This window comes from Podarcis tiliguerta, assembly GCF_965153285.1.
Source record: "Podarcis tiliguerta genome assembly, chromosome: 13".
Lineage (NCBI taxonomy): Eukaryota > Metazoa > Chordata > Lepidosauria > Squamata > Lacertidae > Podarcis > Podarcis tiliguerta.
The window spans coordinates 16,175,527-16,194,916 of record NC_139546.1 but is presented as its reverse complement, the minus strand read 5'-3'; the positions used below and the strand labels follow the sequence as shown (position 1 = coordinate 16,194,916).

At 47.0% G+C, this 19,390-nt stretch overlaps 1 protein-coding gene and 1 long non-coding RNA gene across 3 annotated transcripts in view; one reads left to right on the top strand and one right to left on the bottom strand.

The window, feature by feature from the left end:
• The first annotated feature begins 2,358 nt into the window (after window positions 1-2,358).
• JOSD2 (Josephin domain containing 2) lies at window positions 2,359-18,020 on the top strand. The gene is made up of 5 exons (XM_083408279.1): window positions 2,359-2,533; window positions 4,663-4,847; window positions 7,752-7,877; window positions 9,885-10,079; window positions 16,500-18,020. Exons 2-5 carry the CDS (start codon window positions 4,708-4,710, stop codon window positions 16,600-16,602), a joined length of 564 nt encoding a protein of 187 aa, XP_083264405.1. The 5' UTR covers window positions 2,359-2,533; window positions 4,663-4,707; the 3' UTR covers window positions 16,603-18,020.
• The window catches only part of LOC310661818, a 31,140-nt gene continuing 19,633 nt past the window's right edge, over window positions 7,884-19,390 (bottom strand). For both annotated transcript variants that reach the window (XR_014504130.1, XR_014504131.1), the window contains exon 3: window positions 7,884-8,116. This is a non-coding gene — a long non-coding RNA (uncharacterized lncRNA). The remainder of the gene's footprint in view (window positions 8,117-19,390) is intronic.

Genomic DNA, 19,390 nt, shown 5'->3' with positions numbered 1-19,390 from the left:
AGGTAAAGGGACCCCTGACCATTAGGTCCAGTCGTGACCGACTCTGGGGTTGCGGCGCTCATCTCACTTTATTGACCGAGGGAGCCGGCGTACAGCTTCTGGGTCATGTGGCCAGCATGACTAAGCCCCTTCTGGCGAACCAGAGCAGCGCACGGAAACGCTGTTGACCTTCATGCCGGAGCGGTATCTATTTATCTACTTGCACTTTGACGTGCTTTCGAACTGCTAGGTTGGCAGGAGCAGGGACTGAACAACGGGAGCTCACCCCGTCGCGGGGATTTGAACCATCAACCTTCTGATCGGCAAGTCCTGGGCTCTGTGGTTTAACCCACAGCACCACCCGCGCCCCCGAGATTTCTGCTAGTGGGCTGGAAATTGCACAAATGAAGACTCCGTTCCAGGAACGTGTTGGGCAGATGGGCAGAAGGAGGACAAGGGCTCCTAATATACCCACAGCTGCATAGAAAAGGGAATTTAAGCAGGGGAGGCTCCAAGACTGCTACTGACAAACACCTTTATCTTGGAGACCAGTGTAAGCAGATGAAAACACTAGCGGGATTGCAGTAACACTTGTAATGTAGCAAGTACTATGGAGATAATGGAGTTGTATTAAATATGGTCTATTGAAAAAAATATGCAGTTGAAAAGGTTAATAATAGGACCCACAGTGGGGAAGGTGGGAAGTCCAGAGGTTTGGAGGAATCTTTTTTTTTATATAATTTTTATTAAGTTCTGTTTTGCATACATCCATATACATTTTTCATCCTTAGTTTGAGCTACACCTAGGAATAAAGTTACATAAGAAAAGAGATAAAAAAAAAAAATTGCATAGCCACTAAATATCTTTCCCACCACCCGTTCCTCATACTTATTATATTTAATTATCAAACCTTAAATATTCTAATCCTTTGGGTTCGCTTCCATCCACCACCTCAATTTGAGTCAATTTTTCCTTTTCCTTAACTGCCTTCTTTAGATGTTTTCCACTTCTTGGTATTAGATTGTTTGGTTATAATAACTGTTTTTGTCTTTTGCAAAAATTAATCAAAGCATAATAAAGGTTTTATTTGAGAACAATGTTTTTCAAGATAAGTTTTTATAGCACTCCCATTCCTTAGTAAACTTTTGGCTTGTTTTGTTCCTAATTGTTACTGTCAGAGGCAGGGCCGGATTTAGGTTTGATGAGGCCCTAAGCTTCTGAAGGTAATGGGCTCTATATGTCCAGCTCTCCTTTGTCAACAACAAATTGACACTGTTTTTTGTGTTGAATATATGCTGTAGGTATCTAAAGCCATTTTGCACATAACAAAATATGTATTTTATCAAAGTAATTGTTGAACTGTAATACAACTACAGTGGTACCTCTGGTTAAGAACTTAATTCGTTCTGGAGGTCTGTTCTTAACCTGAAACTGTTCTTAACATGAGGTACCACTTTAGTTAATGGGGCTTCCCGTTGCCGCCACGCTGCCGGAGCACGATTTCTGTTCTCATCCTGAAGCAAAGTTCTTAACCTGAGGTACTGTTTCTGGGTTAGCAGAGTCTGTAACCTGAAGCGTCTGTAAACCAAGGTACCACTGTAAGAAGTATATTAATACTGAAATAATTATTAAGCTCTAACTTAAAATATTTTATTCATAACAAACTTAATAATGCAAACCTACTGGCATTTGGCAATAACAAAAGTTCCTTTAGAAACACAATTTACAAAGACTCCTAATTTTGCAGGGGCCCCCAAGAGAGTGGGGCCCTAAGCTATAGCTTCTTTATCTTATACTAGATCCGGAATCTTTAAATGTGGATTTATATGGTCGTATTAAATCAAATAAAAATTATTTCAAACCTCCCCCCGTTTTATTGTTTTTAAACAAACACAATAACCATTAAGCACTGATCCACCACATAGCTGTCAACGTTTTCCTTTTTTTAAAGGGAAATTCCCTTATTCCGAATTGGATTCCTTGCAAGAAAAGGGAAAAGTTGACAGCTAAGATCCAGCAGCGCACCTGACGGTTTGCACTATCCACTGTCTCTATAGTCCTGCACCCGCTCAAGCTATTTCCAAATGAGGAATTTGCAAGGTAAATTCAAAGGTGCTCGTAACCCTCCGGCGCAGAAGCCCTGCCCTTCTGCCCCTGACCGGGCGTTGGCTCTTTCTCTTCACTCTCCTAGACTCTATTATATTAATTTTATTTTCATTTTTACATTTGCTTGGCCTTATTGGCCATTCAACTGCATTGCCACCCCGTTGCCATAGCGCGCTTTACGGCGCCTTCACTTCGTCTCCGCCCACACGTGGCTACGTCACCGGCGCAGATGGGGGGGGGGGGGAGGGAGGTTTCGCAGCGTTCTTTCCGGCCGGCGCCGCGAGGCATGCCGGGAGCTGAAGTCCCGCCGCCCTCTCCCGATGCTCGCCGGGAATGGTAGTTCGCCGCCCACGCCCTTTGCACTGTCAGCCTGGCCTTCAAAGGAAGCGGCTCCCGGGGATGGGCACGGTGCGGAGTTTTAGTTGCTGGAGTCCCAGCTTCGCGAGGGTAAGATGTTATTATTATTGTTATTTTTCTCCTCCTGGGAAGTCTGGGTATTGTTGGCCAGGCTCTTAAGCTGGCTGGGGAAGGGGATTTAAAAATAGCAACAATAACAGCAACAACAGGGAAGGGTTTCTTTTAAGACTGGGGGCTTTACGATTAACTAAAACAACTGCGCTTTAGAGCATGTACAGAGTGCTGCCAGCCTGCCAGAGAAGGATCAGCAGCTCCCCCCAGTGCAGCAACCTATTAAATTGCGATTAGGGAAAGTTTTCTAGCGAAAAGGAAAGGACTGTGAGCTGTAAGCTCTCTCTGCGGTTTTTTAAAAATATATACAAAAGTAATATGGTTGTATCTATGATTGGGATTAGGAAAAATTTCCTGGTGAAATAGAAGACTGTGAGCCGCCAGCTGGGCTGTAAGCCTCTAGACTTTTTAATAATATGTTTATAATTGCTTTTGGAAACACACTCTGGGCATGGGGAATTACCGGTAACTCTCCTGTCCAGGCGGTTCGATGTTGTTTGTTTGTTTTATTCCTTTAGTTAGCTAAAAATCTATACGCTGCTTGCTTTCAAAGAAAAACAGCAGCCCTCAAAGTGCTTTGCAAGAAGATCAGGCGATAAAATCCAGGCGCTTTGAAACGTAACGAAAGTTAAAATGCTAAAACAGGTTCGAATTATCTCAACTTCCTATTTATTTACTAAATTTGGATGCCGTCCTTCGTTCGTAGATCTCAGGGCGGTTTACAGCATAAAAATACAGGGTGGAAACACAAAATACACGACGAAATGAACCAATATACCTCCCTTCCCCATGCTAGTCTTCACTCAGAGTAGGACCACTGGAATCAAAAGGCAGGTGTAACTTGGGGGTTCCTTAGTTTCTGCGGATCTGCAGCAGCCCTGTGTCTTTCTTCTTAGCATGTATACTGCTAGCTACTATATTTTAGGGGACCTTTTTAAAAAGCCAGTACAGTTGTGACATGAATTGGCACTGCTTTGCTGGCATTACCTTGCTTGCCCGGGGAACTTAGCTAGTGAGGACTGGTTTGAGCAATTATAGTTTTAGCAAATTGCAGTAGAGCTCTTCTGTTCCTGTTAAAACAAAATAAAGCAGGGTAGAAGGGGGGAAACGGTTTTGATCTTTAAACGTTAAGTGCCTTTAGTCTGCACTATTTACCCAGGAGTATTGAATTCAATACAACTTACATCAGAGTAGACAGAGTTCTGCTGTTTATTGTGGAGGAATGACTGTTTTAGACCTAATGGTTCAAAACGCTTTCGGTGAAGTCAGTTCTAATGCTGCAGCTACATTAGTTGCGTGAATTTTATGTGAATTTTGATCGTAACAATGTATTATATTTTGTTGTATGTTATTTAGTTGTCCGCTGTCCTGTGACTGCTGCATTGAAGGGCGGTATAAAAATACATCAATAAATAATAAATTTCACCAATAAATGCATCTTGGTGGTGATTTCTTTAAGCACTCTTTTTTTTTTTTTTACTGCTCTAGTGGCTAAAATATTTGATTTCTGTGTGGTTTAGTAATATGCGTTTTGATTCGTTCTCTTCCATCTCTTAGGCTTTAGGAGTATTCATTTTTGTGGGGGCATGTTATTTGTTGAATTCAGATACTGCCTTTCTGCCATGGAAGTTCACATTTGTCATTATGCACTTGTGGCTTCTGTGGTGTTGTTGATGATGGTCGAAGTCTCAGCAGTGATTGGTTGGGACTTCCCTGATGCTGGAGTCGGGTGGGAGCAGGCAGGAGAGTCTCTGGCTGCCATTGGCTGAGCTGCTGTGATGCAAGAGAGGGGGTGTGGCAGGTAGGAATGCCTTGGAGATGAGTAGAAGAGAAGGCAGGTGACTTGAGAAGGTGTTAGGCCTAGGGCAACTTAAAAGAGGTTCAGAGTAGGTAAAGGGGTAGCCGAGAAGACCAAAGTAAGCCGCTTGAGAGGGTAAGGGAAATGGTGAGACAGAACGGGCAAAGAGGAAAGGGGCCAATGTGAGGAAGGCCAGGGAACACATAGTTGATGTGAAACTACCAGCCAGGCAGTAGCTCACTAATGCAATTGCATTGATTTGCCTGCCTTCTCTGTCTTCTGTGATTTCATCATTGGACTTTCTTTGCAGGGCTGATCTCTTGCAGGAAGAACCTCTTGGACCTGTGTAGATGTGATGTCCGGGTCCGGACGAAACGAAGCTCCTGGGGTTTACCATGAGCGGCAGCGGCTGGAGCTGTGTGCCGTCCATGCCCTCAACAACGTCCTGCAGGAACGAATTTTCACGCAAGAGGCGGCGGATGAGATCTGCAAGAAGTGAGTGGCTGGAACGTCTTGTGCTTTCGCCTCTCGCTAATACTTCTGTATCTGCTTTCAAGATTCCCAGAGGAGACTTTTCTCTGCATGCAGGATCCTTTTATCAATGCCCTAACAGCCTTTCAGCTCTGTAAATGGCTTATTACAGTCGCCTTTTAAAATTCCCCGACAGTCAATTGTTTTTTCAAGGAGGGAGGGGGAGAGGAAGGCGAAGGCTGTATCTCCTTCATATTTCCTGCTGCGCCCCCCAAATCTGGCAGCCTTGAGGATTAGAACCTCCAGGCTGGCTGCTGGAGAACCCCATAGACAGCCCCCAAGGTACTATGAAATGCATGTGAGCAGTGTTAGAAACTCAGATATATAAGCTAGGTGCCAAACAGCTCTTTAAACCAAAGTTACAGTTGCCATAATGGAATGTCTCATTGCCATTTTGGGGCAAGACAGCTCTAAAGTCTTATTTTTCAAATGATGGACTGACTGTGATTGATTCTCAGTTATAGATCTGGCTAGATCAGATGACAACCTTGAGCTAGGTTAAGAGCTTTGAGAACTTAAAGAAGAAAAGTGCCTTGATGCAGGGACAGTCCACACACACACATATATATAAGGTAAAGGGACCCCTGACCATTAGGTCCAGTCGTGACCGACTCTGGGGTTGCGGCGCTCATCTCGCTTCATTGGCCAAGGGAGCCGGCGTACAGCTTCCGGGTCATGTGGCCAGCATGACTAAGCCACTTCTGGCGAACCAGAGCAGTGCACGGAAATGCCGTTTACCTTCCCACCGGAGCGGTACCTATTTATCTACTTGCACTTTGATGTGCTTTCGAACTGCTAGGTTGGCAGGAGCAGGGACCGAGCAACAGGAGCTCACCCCGTCGTGGGGATTCGAACCGCTGACCTTCTGATCAGCAAGTCCTAGGCTCTGTGGTTTAACCCACAGCGCCACCCGTGTCCCTATATATATATATAGGCTGATTCCAACCTCTTTCTTGATGGTAACTGCTCCTGCCCAGGCTGCCCAGAAAAAGCATTTTGGTTCCAGAAATTCATTCCTTGTGCGGATAAAAAACAACTGATGGAATTCTACAGGATGGGGCATTAGTGGGTGAAAGAAACAGTCCCGATCCAATGATCCCCAGGTATGCGCCTCCAGATGGTGGACGTGTCAGGCATCATCCTCGCTCCCAGGCATCTTCTCCAAGTCAAAAGTGGTCGAAAGCCACGGCTAATTTTGATCACTGCGTGTGAGGTTTGGCATAACTTGTTCTTAACTAGCTTTCAGTGAATCATCTTTAAAACACAGTTCTGCATAGGCACATGGTGGTGCATCACCCCTTCCGCTTGGCATGGACCTGCCAGTGCGCCTTTAAATTCAGGAGCGCTGGACTAGGGCAGGGCACTAATTCTGCATGCCTGTCACCGAAGGGATGGTCCACCTGTGTCCTTGACAGTTGATGGATGGACTGGGCAACTCCCAAGGTGTTTTGCGGGAGATGCTGTTTCCTTTAGTCACTTAAATCCACTGGTCATCGCGGTACTTTAATTAGCACAGTGCAGATATATATCTTGCACTCGGCAGCCACTCCAGCGGATGGAACAGGTGTAAAGTCAGCATCTGAAATACTGCTTCTTTTGCCGTATAGATCTGTTGATTGATTGTTCATTTTTATACAACGTTGTTCGGGGCAAGCACTCCTCCCTGGGGTATAATATTTCTCTGGAAAAGCAGAGGAGGCAGTTGAATAGAAAGAAGTACACATCCTTTATTCTCGATATATTTTGAGGGTAACTCTCTCCGGGGACAAGTTTCTACAAACTTGAAACGGGCAGAAAGAGAAAAGGATGTGTGAAATGCACATATTTTATTCGGCACAAACTTAGGAGAACCAGAAATCTGCAGGTTGATAATAAAGGAGTAAATTTGCAGGATGATGAAAAAGAAATTACAACAGCTACATAGGAACATCATTGGGTTGGTGCTTTTACAGAATAGAAGAAAGAAAGGACTATCTCTTGGGGAATACAATATACCATCTGACAGAGGAAGATGGAAATGGGGCTGGGGGAGTTTGCAATGCAATTCAGTAATGATGTTTTTAGGTTAAATCATACATACGGACTAAGGGGTTGTACTGACCAGAGAAGGTGGGTATTGAGGAGAGACAACATGATATGGTTAAAGCCCTAAATGCCCTTGGCACTGTATACCTGAAGGAGCATCTCCATCCCCATTGCTCAGCCCAGACACTAAGGTTCAGCTCTGAGGGCCTTCTGGCGGTTCCCTCACTGCGATAAGTGAAGCTACAGGGAACCAGGCAGAGGGCCTTTGTGGTAGTGGCACCTGTCCTGTGGAACACCCTGCCATCAGATGTTAAGGAGATGAGTAATTATATAACATTTAGGAAACATTTGAAGGCAACACTGTATAGGGAAGCTTTTTAAGGTTTAATGTTTTACTGTGCTTTTATATACAGTGGTACCTCGGGTTACATACACTTCAGGTTACATACTCTTCAGGTTACACACTCCGCTAACCCAGAAATAGTGCTTCAGGTTAAGAACTTTGCTTCAGGATAAGAACAGAAATCGTGCTCTGGCGGCGCGGCGGCAGCGGGAGGCCCCATTAGCTAAAGTGGTGCTTCAGGTTAAGAACAGTTTCAGGTTAAGAACAGACCTCCGGAACGAATTAATTACTTAACCCGAGGTACCACTGTATGCTGCAAGCCGCCCAGAGTGGCTGGGGCGACCCAGTCAGATGGGTGGGGTACACAATAATAATTTGAAACAGTAATTCTCGGATTTGGGTCCTACACTGATCCCAAGAATTTCCCTGTGCCTTATTCTTTCACGTGTGTCCACCCCTCTGATTCTTACAGCGAGTCCCTCCTTCCTTCCCTCCAACAGGCTGGCCCCAGATGCCAGGTGGAATCCGCACCGCAGCTTTCTGGGAACCGGGAATTATGATGTCAACGTCATCATGGCAGCTCTTCAGAGTGTGGGTCTAGAAGCCATCTGGTGGGACAAACGGAGGTGAGGAGAGCAGCAACCTTTGCCTGGTGTTGTGTATCTGCTTCCCCTGGCGCAGGCGACTTTGCAGGCTCCCCACCATCTCTCAGCTTGCCACTGCTACGGTGGCCGACTTGCCACGCTCCTGTTCTTCTCCCTCCCATTGGCAGATCCTCTTCCACCTTCCTCTTTTAGCTTCTTTCTTTATTATGTTTATGGGATGCCTTTCTGCCAAATTGCTGGGGGCAATCTAAGGTGCAATTCTATTACAGTGGTGCCTCGCAAGACGAAAAGAATCCGTTCCGTGAGTCTCTTCATCTAGCGGTTTTTTCGTCTTGTGAAGCAACCCTATTAGCGGCTTAGCGGATTAGCGCTATTAGTGGTTTAGTGGCTATTAGCGGCTATTAAAGGCTTAAGGGATTAGCGGATTAGCTGCTAAAAGGCTATTAGCAGCTTAGTGCCTTAGAAAAAGGGGGTGGGAAGCGGAAAAAAAAACCCCAGGAATCGCAAGACATTTTCGTCTTGCGAAGGAAGCCCATAGAGAAATTCGTCCTGCGAAGCACCTCCAAAACGGAAAACCCTTTCGTCTAGCGGGTTTTCCGTCTTGCGAGGCATTCGTCTTGCGGGGCACCACTGTATATGAAAGGAAAGCAAAATGAGAAGTGAAGGGAGAGGCGGGGGGGGGGAAGGAAACTAAGCAGAGTTGCATAGCATCTTCAGGTCTAATAACTGGATGGAGTGGCCACTGCAGTGAGAGCGTTTGGAGAGAAAGAGGGCAGCCAATTGGCGTCTGGTCCCAGCTGAGCTCATGGAGGGGCTCTTGCTGGCTCAAGGCAGCAGGAAGTGTCCCCGTTTCACCTCCCCATGTGGAGATGAATTGCGAGCACCCGAGGTGAGTTGGTCTGCGCTGCAATGTTGAGTAAGGAAGGCCAAAGTCTCATGGAACTAGAGGCAGCCGCTGAAATCTCCCACCATTTGCTCTTTTGATATGATTGCAGTCCCCATAGGGCAGGCATGTCCAACAGGGCAATCACAATCGCGGGGCGTCCCTGGTCTTCTTCCCCCCTAAAAACCTCAACAACTTTGGTCAATCCAATGGGTTGATCACTAACAGTTTGGTTATGGTGGGAGTAGATTGCAGTCTCTTGGGAGTTGGACATGCCAGCCATCGGGTGTTTTTGGTGTTGTCCTCTACCATGAATTGTTCCCATTTAAAAAGTTGGACCTGGAATTCTGGAGAATGTGGAAGTGACATTTCGCTCCCAGATAATCTCCTCCTCTCCCAAGGACTGACTGTGTTGAGACCAGGGTGGATTAAAAAAATAATAATCAGATTTTTAAAATTTTAATCGGATTTTTAAAATAAAATGCTTTTGGAGGAAAAATCTTTCTAAAGATCGTTTTGTATTTAAGTTACGTTATAGTCCGAAGGCTATTCATCAGGAAATAAGGACATGTTTAAGTTTTCATGTGTGCTAAAACTCCGTCTAAGTTTTTTTTAAAAAAATTGTTTAACCACATCAGTTAACAAACAGGGATATGTGTGCTATAATGTTACTGTTTTAGTTAAATAAATCATTTACATTGTTATTCAGGAAATGATTATTTTACTCCTTCCAACAAAGTACAGCAGAAAAGTTGTCCATATATAAACAGTTAACTTATTAAACCTCACAATAATTTTGTAATTATCGGTCTGTGTATTTCTAATAGTATAACCAACCCAGTAATTTTTTATATAACTGTAAAAACAACTCTGAAAATTCATTATTCCAAAACTGAAACCTGGTTGTAAATATTAAGATTATACCAGCAAGAATTAGTCTTTCTGTAAAAAAGAAAAAGAAAGAAAGAAAGATTTAAATCAAGTCTTACTGACTAGTGATTTAAATGAAATCCACCCTGGTTGAGACCTGCTTTAGCTTCCTAACAGCTCGACACCATTGAGTTTCTACGAGTCACTTGAGAAATCTGTGTGTCTCTCTAGAATCATATCCTCTTTGACAAGTCTCATCTCCCTTTGTGCCTTAGGCCCCTAGAGCAGCTCTCCCTGGAAGGGGTTCTTGGCTTCATCATCAATGTCCCGTCCAACGTGTGTCTGGGCTTCCTGTCCCTCCCAGTGAGGCGCCGCCACTGGATCGCTGTGCGCCAGCTTGACGGCACCTACTACAACCTTGACTCCAAGCTGAAGGGTCCGGCTCCAATCGGTGGTGAATCTGACCTCAGGTACTGCTGCTGTGGTTGGTTTGGGGACACCTACTGTGTAGTCCCAGGGACGCGGGTGGCACTGTAGGTTAAACCACTGCCAGCATGTAAAGGAGTGTCTCCACCGCCATTGTTCTTCCCGGACACAGAAGTCCAGCTCTGAGGGCCTTCTGGCGGTTCCCTCCCTGCGAGAAGTGAGGTTACAGGGAACCAGGCAGAGGGCCTTCTTGGTAGTGGCGTCCGCCCTGTCGAACGCCCTCCCACCAGATGTCAAGGAAATAAACAACTACAGTGGATGCTCGGGTTGCGAACGTGATCCGTGCGGGATGCACGTTCGCAACCCATGGCATTCGCAACCCGCGTCTCTGCATGCGCGGGTTGTGATTTTGCGCTTCTGCGCATGTGCAAAGTGCAGTTTAGCTCTTCTGCACATGCACGACCGCCAAAACCCGGAAGTAACCCGTTCCAGTACTTCCGGGTTTTGGAACATAAAAAAACCAAACCTGAAGCGGCTGTAACCCGAGGTATGACTGTATCTGACTTTTAGAAGACATCTGAAGGCAGCCCTGTTTAGTGAAGTTTTTAATGTTTGATGTTTTAACGTGCTTTTAATCTTCTGTTGGGAGCCGCCCAGAGTGGCTGGGGAAACCCGGCCAGATAGGCGAGGTATAAATAATACATTTTATAATAAATTTATCATTACTATTATGGTTTTGTTACTCTGAGCTGCCAGCGTGAGAGACATATTTGAGAGAGAGATATTTGGGAGATGTTACTGCCACCACCTCTGTAGCCCCCCCCCCCCCATTCCTGAGCTCAGAGGAAACTGACGTTGTTCTCTGGACATCTTTGGGATTCACAAAGACACGAGCCAAGCAGCCCACTCGCTGCCTTTTGAGCTACACAAGGGAACTCAGCAGGCAGGTACGGGATTCAGAACCAAGTTCACTTCAAGCAGCTGTGCAAGGATAAACGCAATGCTTTATTCAGAAGGTTGCAGGTGTTCCCCCTCCCACACACACTTATGCGGGATTTGTGTTCTGGGCCCCCGCACGCATAAGTGAAATTGCATAAAGTGGAGAACCGCCCCACTTCAATAGGGAGGGCGTGTGGGGAGGAGAGAGAGAAAGAGACTCATATACGCCGCTGCAGCTGTTGCCTGGAAGTCGCTCGGGATCACTGCCCAGCCTGTCCCGAGTCTTCCCATATTGAGGGCCACTGCCCGGCACACCTTCCCCCGCTCATTTCTGAGCAGCAGCCCTGAGCAAGAGAGGACCAGTTAATTTATTAATTACGTAGTGACCCATGTAAACATGGTTGCCAGTGGAGTGTATAACATAAGCGTAAGAACCCTTTGCCAATAAAATACAGGCTTAACAGTATATGGTGTACAGTCATACCTTGAGTTACAGCCGCTTCAGGTTGCGTTTTTTTGGGTTGCGGACCACCAAAACCCGGAAGTACCAGAACAGGTTACTTCCGGGTTTCAGCGGCCACGCATGCGCAGAAGCGCTGAATTGCAACCTGCGCATGCGCAGATGCGGGTTGCGAATGCTGCGGGTTGCGAACGTGCATCCCGCACGGATCACGTTCACAACCCGAGTGTCCACTGCATTTGGGAATTGGGAGTACAGAATAAAAAATGGCAAAGCCAGCTTGCCTCACGCTCATACCAACCATTAGAGTCACACACCTCACTAGTAGATTTCATCCAGGCATGCATGGTTTTTGCAGTTTATGATGCTTCAGCCAAATTGGATTTGTTAGACCCAGGTCAAAAACCAGTTTGAAAAAATAAATAAATCAAAAACTGCCTGGATACAGAAGGGTAGATTTTCTGTCAGCTTGTTGGGTCCCGGGAACATATTACACCAGCTCTGGAGGGTTATGTGCTGGAATATGTGCTCTGTGGATTTCTGCACAGTCACTGTGACCTTGATGCAGTCTTGCATCAGACAGACAGGTGGCAGGATGAACTGATTCAATGAAACATCTTCCTCGATGAAGACTGCGCCCAGAATCCTGAGCAAAAAGCCATTTTAAAATGAGGCTGAAAATAGGGTTCCTTTGCAGGATGGGTAGGCAGAAGCCAGCCCCGAGGTACTTTGCAAAGTCTTGCTGTGGAAAGCAGTCAGGTCTCTTCCACTCCCCATTTGTGTATCTGTCTGATGATACCCTTTGCATGATGGGTTAAGCCAGAGTTATACTGGGGAAATGGACCAGAGGGACCATAATATTGCCCCATTTTTCTATTTGCAACTACTGATGCTGCAGAAGAGGTGCTTCTGTTTCTGCCACTGATGAGAGGCAACGCCTGAAACCAGCTCAGAATAGCTTAGGGCCAGAGGATCTGAAGAATGTTCCACCTCCATCGTTCAGCCAGGACATGGAGGTCCAGCTCTGAGGACCTTCTGGTGGTTCTCTCACTGCGAGATGTGAAGCTACAGGGAACCAGGCAGAGGGCCTTCTTGGTAGTGGCACCTGCCCTGTGGAATTCCCAACTGGCTGACTTTTAGAAGACATCTGAAGACAGCCCTACTCCTGTTCAGGGAAGTTTTTAATGGCTTTTTTGAAGTTTGAATGAAGTTTTTTTTGTTGGGTGCCACCCAGAGTGGCTGGGGCAACCCTGTCAGATGGGCAGCATATGATGATGATGATGATGATGATGATGAACCACCTTCTCCTGTAGGAACTTGCCCTTTCCTGAGGTCCTGAGGCTGTTTTCCAGGTTCCAGGGAGGATAGATGGGTGGTCACTGAAGATAAATTGTCTTCATGGTAGTGCCCCAGCTTAGGGGATGTTCTTTCCAGCAAGTCTTTTGGCAACCATCCTCCCAGTTTGCAGACACCGTGTTAAAACTCAGGCTGCTAAAGAGTTCTGAGGGTGAAGTCCTTTTGCGTCCTTACTTGTGAGCAGCACCAGCTGAGCACAGTGTTACTCGCTTCCGCGTAAGGGGCAGGCTAGCATATGGATTCCAGTTGCTCATGAGGAAATAGCAGCAGCCCTGGAGTGCTTCGTTTCACAAGGTGATGATGCATGGATGTGTCACAGAGCAGGCATTTACTCTTCTCGGACAGCAGGTAATTGCTTTAAAGGTGGCATTTGCCACCCACGATTTTTATACGTATTAAAAATGGTAAAGAAAAGAAATCTGATGGAGTGGGAGCCCTTGGCTTTTCAAGAGGATAAGATGTCAGTCCAGCAGCGACTTAAAAACAATTTCGTTCTGCTGAACTTTTGACAGGTAATAATAATGTGATAGGTCGTTTGTTTCCTACCTGTTGCAATCACAGGCAGTTGCCTTGCACCAAATAAGTTGCCTTGCACCAAGACTTTGAGATTAGACCACTGAAGAAGCCCGGAAAACTATCTTGGGAGTGTGCTACCTGCAAGCCCCAGTTAAAGGGCCCCACTGGGGGTGAACGGTGGCCTTTTGATTACTTGGACTGCCAGGGCAAAACAGGTGCAAAACGCCGACATCCTGTCTCTATCTACAGCTCTACTAGCATCTCTCGGTATTGTGAATATCACCGAACTTACCTTTTGTTGGTATCTTCATGAACTTATTCAAAAGACTGAGTTAAGCATTTGAAAAATCTATTGAAACCAGACATTATAAGTTCATTTTAGGCTGGGTAGTTCGCAAGTGGGACGCAGGTGGCGCTGTGGGTAAAACCTCAGCGCCTAGGACTTGCCGATCGTCAGGTCGGCGGTTTGAATCCCCGCGGTGGGGTGCGCTCCCGTTGCTCGGTTCCAGCGCTGCCAACCTAGCAGTTCGAAAGCACCCCCGGGTGCAAGTAGATAAATAGGGACCGCTTACTAGCGGGAAGGTAAACGGCGTTTCGTGTGCTGCGCTGGCTCGCCAGATGCAGCTTGTCATGCTGGCCACATGACCTGGAAATGTCTTCGGACAGCGCTGGTCCCTGGCCTCTTAAGCGAGATGGGCGCGCAACCCCAGAGTCGGACACGACTGGCCCGTACGGGCAGGGGTACCTTTACCTTTACCTAGTTCGCAAGTCTTTGTGGCTTCGTTTAATGTTTTGTATTTTTCTCAGAAGGTTGATAAAGTATGTATCATTATTGTTCTGTGTATATTAATCGCCAACGTGTTGCGTGAGTCGCACTACTTCTATCAGCAGCACAGGTTGCATTTTTCTAGCATTATTGCACCAAATAAGAGAATGGGTCTATGTAACTAAGTACAGTGGTACCTCCGGTGGCGCATGGGATCTGTTCTGGAGCTCTAGTTGGATCCCGAGGAATTCGCAACCGGAGGTGCCTGTTCCGCACATGCTCATGTGCAGTAGAGCGCTTCTGCGCATGTGTGCGGTGCGTAGAGCGCTTCTGCGCATGCGCGCTTGGCGAAACCTGGAAAAATACTTCTGGGTTTGCCGCGTGCATAACCCGAAGAATACGCAACCAGAGGTGTGCGTATCCAGAGGTACCACTGTATCGTCTACACCAGGAATGGGGACACCGTGACCCTCCAGAATGTTGGACTTCAACTCCCATCAACCCAGTTGTCTGGAATCATGGGAGTTGTAGTCCAGCAACAATCTGGAGGGCTACAGGTTCCCCCTTCCCGGCCTCCACTGACCACCAGAAGCTCTCCAGGATTTCAGAGAGAGATCTCTTCCAGTACTTACCTGGATATTCTGGGAATTGAACCTAAAGGCCCTTCTGCAAGCAGCGCATGTGTTCTGTCACTAGGCTGTGGCGCTGCTGTCTCTGTTGCTGTGTGTTCCACTTTCAGAATGTATGTGACCGACTTTGGGTTGTAAGTTGCGTGGAAAACCTGATGGTGCAAAGGCAAGTCATTAAAGAGGAACTAAATTGAGAAAACCAGACCGACTTCTTGTAGCCAGAGATCGTGCAGGCATTTTTTTCCCATCGGATTCATGAAATAGAGTGTTAAAATTGAGGTGTGCACTGAGCAAAAGGGTCATTGCAGGATCAACCAAGCTAACCACGTGAGGAGGCACAAGATGGTAGGAACGTGGAGAACACAGCCTGCTCATCTGGGGGTGTGAGACATGAATGTCATCCATAATCTAAACAGCTGCTACAGCATCAAAGCATAGAACCTCTTGCCCTCAAAAGCCACGGTAAGCCAGCTACTCCCCAGAGACGCTGCAGTGCCTTTTGGCCTTTGATAAAGACCAGCCCAGTAACTCTCCTGGAATTTTGTTCCTCCTCTTGAAATGCTACACCCCACTTGGAAGTCTTACTAGTGCCAGGCAAAATGAGCAATTTCCTTCTGGTGTGAGCTGGCAACAAGGCAAGGGTGAAGTTTGGTAAACAGCCACGGCTACTTTGTGCTGCGACGGTTCTGCAACTGGAATTCTGTCAATGGGTGTTTGGAGCTCGTTTTGAGAGACCCTGCGAGATCCTGTTTAGGGAAGGACCTTTGACCACATGCCTTCTGTGTAGAATATCCCAGAATATTCAATTGCTGGTGTCTCCAGCAATCGCCCCCTGCACAAAAACCCCAAATTGCTACTGCTAGTCAAGAGTAATAATAAATTATTAATTAATTAATTAATTAATTGTACCCCACCAATCTGGCTGGATTTCTTCAGCTACTCTGGGCAGCACCCAACAGAATACAGTGGTACCTTGGGTTACATACGCTTCAGGTTACAGACTCCGTTAACCCAGAAATAGTACCTCGGGTTAAGAACTTTGCTTCAGGATGAGAACAGAAATCATGCTCTGGCGGCACGGCGGCAGCGGGAGGCCCCATTAGCTAAAGTGGTGCTTCAGGTTAAGAACAGTTTCAGATTAAGAACGGACCTCCAGAATGAATTAAGTACTTAACCTGAGGTACCGCTGTATTAAAAACACAATAAAACAAACATTGAAAACTTCCCTAAACAGGGCTGTCTTCAGATGTCTTAGAAGGCTTGTGCCTTTTAGAAATCAGATACAGTCAAACCTCTTCTTACGTCCGCCTCCGCTCGCGTCCATTTCGCCTAACGTCTGCGGCAAACCCGGAAGTAACCAGCAGGTTTGCCGCCATTCGCGCATGTGCAGGTGTGTCGATCGTCGTTCGCGCATGCACAGAAGCGGGCAATTGCTGCCTGCGCACAACGGCGCCCCTCCCAGCAACCCGTTTCGACTTCCAGATGGGCCTCCAGAACGGATTGTGGTCGTGAGTAGAGGTTCCATCACAGTTGTTTGTTTCCTTGACATCTGATAGGAGGGCATTCCACAGGGCGGGTGCCACTACCGAGAAGGCCCTCTGCCTGGTTCCCTGTAATCTCACTTCTCACAGCGAGGGAACCATCAGAAGGCCCTCGGAGCTGGACCTCAGTGTCCGGGCTGAACGATGGGGGTGGAGACGCTCCTTCAGGTATAGACAGTACTGAGCTAGAGAGACCGATGGCAGCTTTCTACATTCTTGTCCATGACCTCTTCTTCCTTCCCTCTTCTTCACCACAGGGTGTTCCTGCAGGAAATACTGTCCCAGGGCCCTTGCGAGCTGCTGCTGGTCGTGCCCCATGAGTCGAGCGAAGCTGGGAACTGGCTGAGCACAGTCAGGTGACCCCTGGCGCCTACGGATCCACGTTGGGGCCTGCCCTGAAGCACTCTGCCCCACCCTGTTGTGCTGGCTGCTGCATGCGTTGTGGGGGAGGAAGAAGCTGCACGTCCTCCCGTTTCTACACTGCCAGTCTGGGAGTGACAGTACGAGACCCGTCCTCCTCCCCTCTCCAGGAAATAGGAGTCCCCGGCTTCCCCCTTGCTTTTTAAAGACTTGGCCTGTCCTGGGACGGTGTGGAATAAAGGATGCAGTGCCGAAATGGTGGCAGGCCTCCTGGCGCGACCAGTTAAGACCTTTGAGATGAGTAATGCTATGTCTTCCAACAGCGACCAGCCAGATCTTTGAAGGGTGTGTGTGTGTATATGTGTCTAGCTTTACAGGCAGGCTATGATGGCTCTGCCCAACCCTTGTGCGTTTCCTGGCATGTGGCAGTCGATGATATAAATGTGTCTGACTACCCGGTTCTGCTTCCGGCCCCTATGGCATAGCAGACCTCTCTTCTCTGCTTATACGTGATCCCTTTTGTGAAAAGCCATTTCTGCTAGTGCATCACAGTGAGTTCCTTGGGCTAAGCGAGGACTTCCTTTGCCTTTTGCCTTAAATCTGCTGCCTCTTCATTTTGGGGGCGAGGCGCTGGGTGCCTCCAAAGGGAGGATATTGGGAGGGGCAATTTGCAGGACATCTCGTTTTCTTTTTTCCTGCAGAAGGCCGTAGGAATGATATATGGGGTTAAGAACTCTCGAGTGGCTGTCTTGACGAGCGAAGTTGGAAAAAGAGGGAGAAAAGGAGTGTGGAAGTGCAATTTTGTTAGCACATCCGGGGAACCGGGGTGAAGTTGGCTAGAGGAATTATTGGGCTGGAGTCGCAGATTGGCTTGGCACAGAGATGCAGGGCTGCAAGCACTTAACTCCTGGGCCCGTAATTGCTGCCTAACATGAATTCAACCAGGAAGCTTCCCCCAACAATGTTAGGTGTTGGGGAAAATCTGTTGGATTTCTACCTGTTCCAAAGCACAGGTTAGATTGGGGTAGGGGGAAGAGGTAGGTTTTTGTTTTTGTGGGTGGAGGGAGTCTTCTTAAAGGAAAAGGTGCGTTTCTCATCCTCCGGGAGGAAAATTGCAAAGGGGGACATGGCGTTCCTTGCAGTAGGTCAGAAATGAGTGGGAGCTGCGCAGCTTTTCCGCAGCGGTCAGGAAGTGAGGCTAGTACCTTGCTCAGCTCTCTCTTGCCCACCCCCCACCCCCCCGTAATAACCCGTCCAGTCTTTATGCTTTGTTTAGCAACGTGTGCTGTCCTTTTCCTGACAAGGAAAATATCCCCCCTCTTCCAAAACACAAGAACCTTTTTAAGTTCTCGGAAAACCAAAAAAAGAGGAGAAACTAAGTGATGCAAAACCAATAAAACGTGTGCTGGAGTTTGTGATTGTTCGGCGTGGAATGTATTTTTCTTCTTGCCTGGAATGGGCGGAGGGAGTCACACCTCCTTGCATAGGGAGAGTCAGCCTGTTGTTTTGGAAGAGTCACTGTGACTGTGTTGGGGAATGCATGAGTGGAGTGGGAAAGGTTGTCTATTGCAGGGAAGAAACCAGTTCTGTGTTGCTAATTATATTAGTGAGTGAGTGTTTGTGTGTCCCCACCGCTTCACAGAAGAAAACAGAGACATTCTCTTCGTATGCTCGTGCTAGCCCTCTTTTTTCATCAAAGTATATTTATTTATTCATGTACGTTTAGGGTTGCCATATTTCAAACAGTGAAAATCCAGACAGAAAAGTTGTTCTTTTTCTTTTTGGGGGGCGCAAAATCACTTTTAAAAATGCCATTTTTGAGCTATTTTTATGGATAAATGGCAGACATGGGCTGCCAAAATCCGGACGTATGGCAACCCTATGTATATTTATTAAAATATCTATATCACTCTTCCTCTAAGGACGTCAGGCCAGTTTTCAATACAAAAACACAAAAATGCTTAAATATAAAAAAACAACCCCACACCCCCATTTTAAAAGACCATAGATTGTTCAATTAGCCAAATGTCTAGAAGAATAGAAAAGTTTTTGCTTGGTGCCTAAATATCTTTAATGAAGGTGCCAGGCGAGCTTCCCTGGGGAGACCATTTCACAAGCAGGGAGCCACCACAGAAAAGGCCCGTTCTCCAGACCTGTGGCGGAAGAGGCACACGAGGAAGGGCCTCAGGTGATGATCGCAGGGTCCTGGTCGCTACCATTGGCTTAGCCCATTCCTGCCCCCCCTTACCTATTGCATTTGTTTATTAAACTGAAGAGCTACTATACAGAAGAGGTCAAAGGCTGGTTCTCTGCTTTTCCAGAAGGCAAAGCTAGGGTCACATTCATGCCATGCGTTTAAAGCACTGTGATATCACTTTATAAACAGTCATGGCTTCTCCTGAAGGATTGTGGGAGCTGTAGTTTAAGGATGCTGAGAGTTGTTGGGTGGCCCCTATTCCTCTTCCAGAGCTTTGATTCCCAGAGAAGAGGAATTGATTGTTACACCACCCTGGAATTTGGAGCTCTGCCAGGGGAATAAGGGTCACCCAATAACTCGTAAAGGTAAAGGGACCCCTGACCATTGGGTCCAGTTGCAGACGACTCTGGGGCTGCGATGCTCATCTTGCTTTACTGGTTGAGGGAGCCGGTGTACAGCTTCCGTGTCATGCAGAGCAAACCAGAGCAGTGCACGGAAATGCTGTTTACCTTCCCGCCTATTTATCTACTTGCCCTTCAAAGTGCTTTTGAACTGCTAGGTTGGCAGGAGCAGGGACTGAGCAACGGGAGC

What these genes read in the sequence shown, in the direction of transcription:
- JOSD2 (XM_083408279.1), top strand. Translation starts at nt 4,708, where the DNA reads ATGTCCGGGTCCGGACGAAACGAAGCTCCTGGGGTTTACCATGAGCGG. An exon ending in GCGGATGAGATCTGCAAGAA is followed by an intron (nt 4,848 to 7,751) that starts GTGAGTGGCTGG and finishes TCCCTCCAACAG; the next exon opens with GCTGGCCCCAGATGCCAGGT. An exon ending in ATCTGGTGGGACAAACGGAG is followed by an intron (nt 7,878 to 9,884) that starts GTGAGGAGAGCA and finishes TTTGTGCCTTAG; the next exon opens with GCCCCTAGAGCAGCTCTCCC.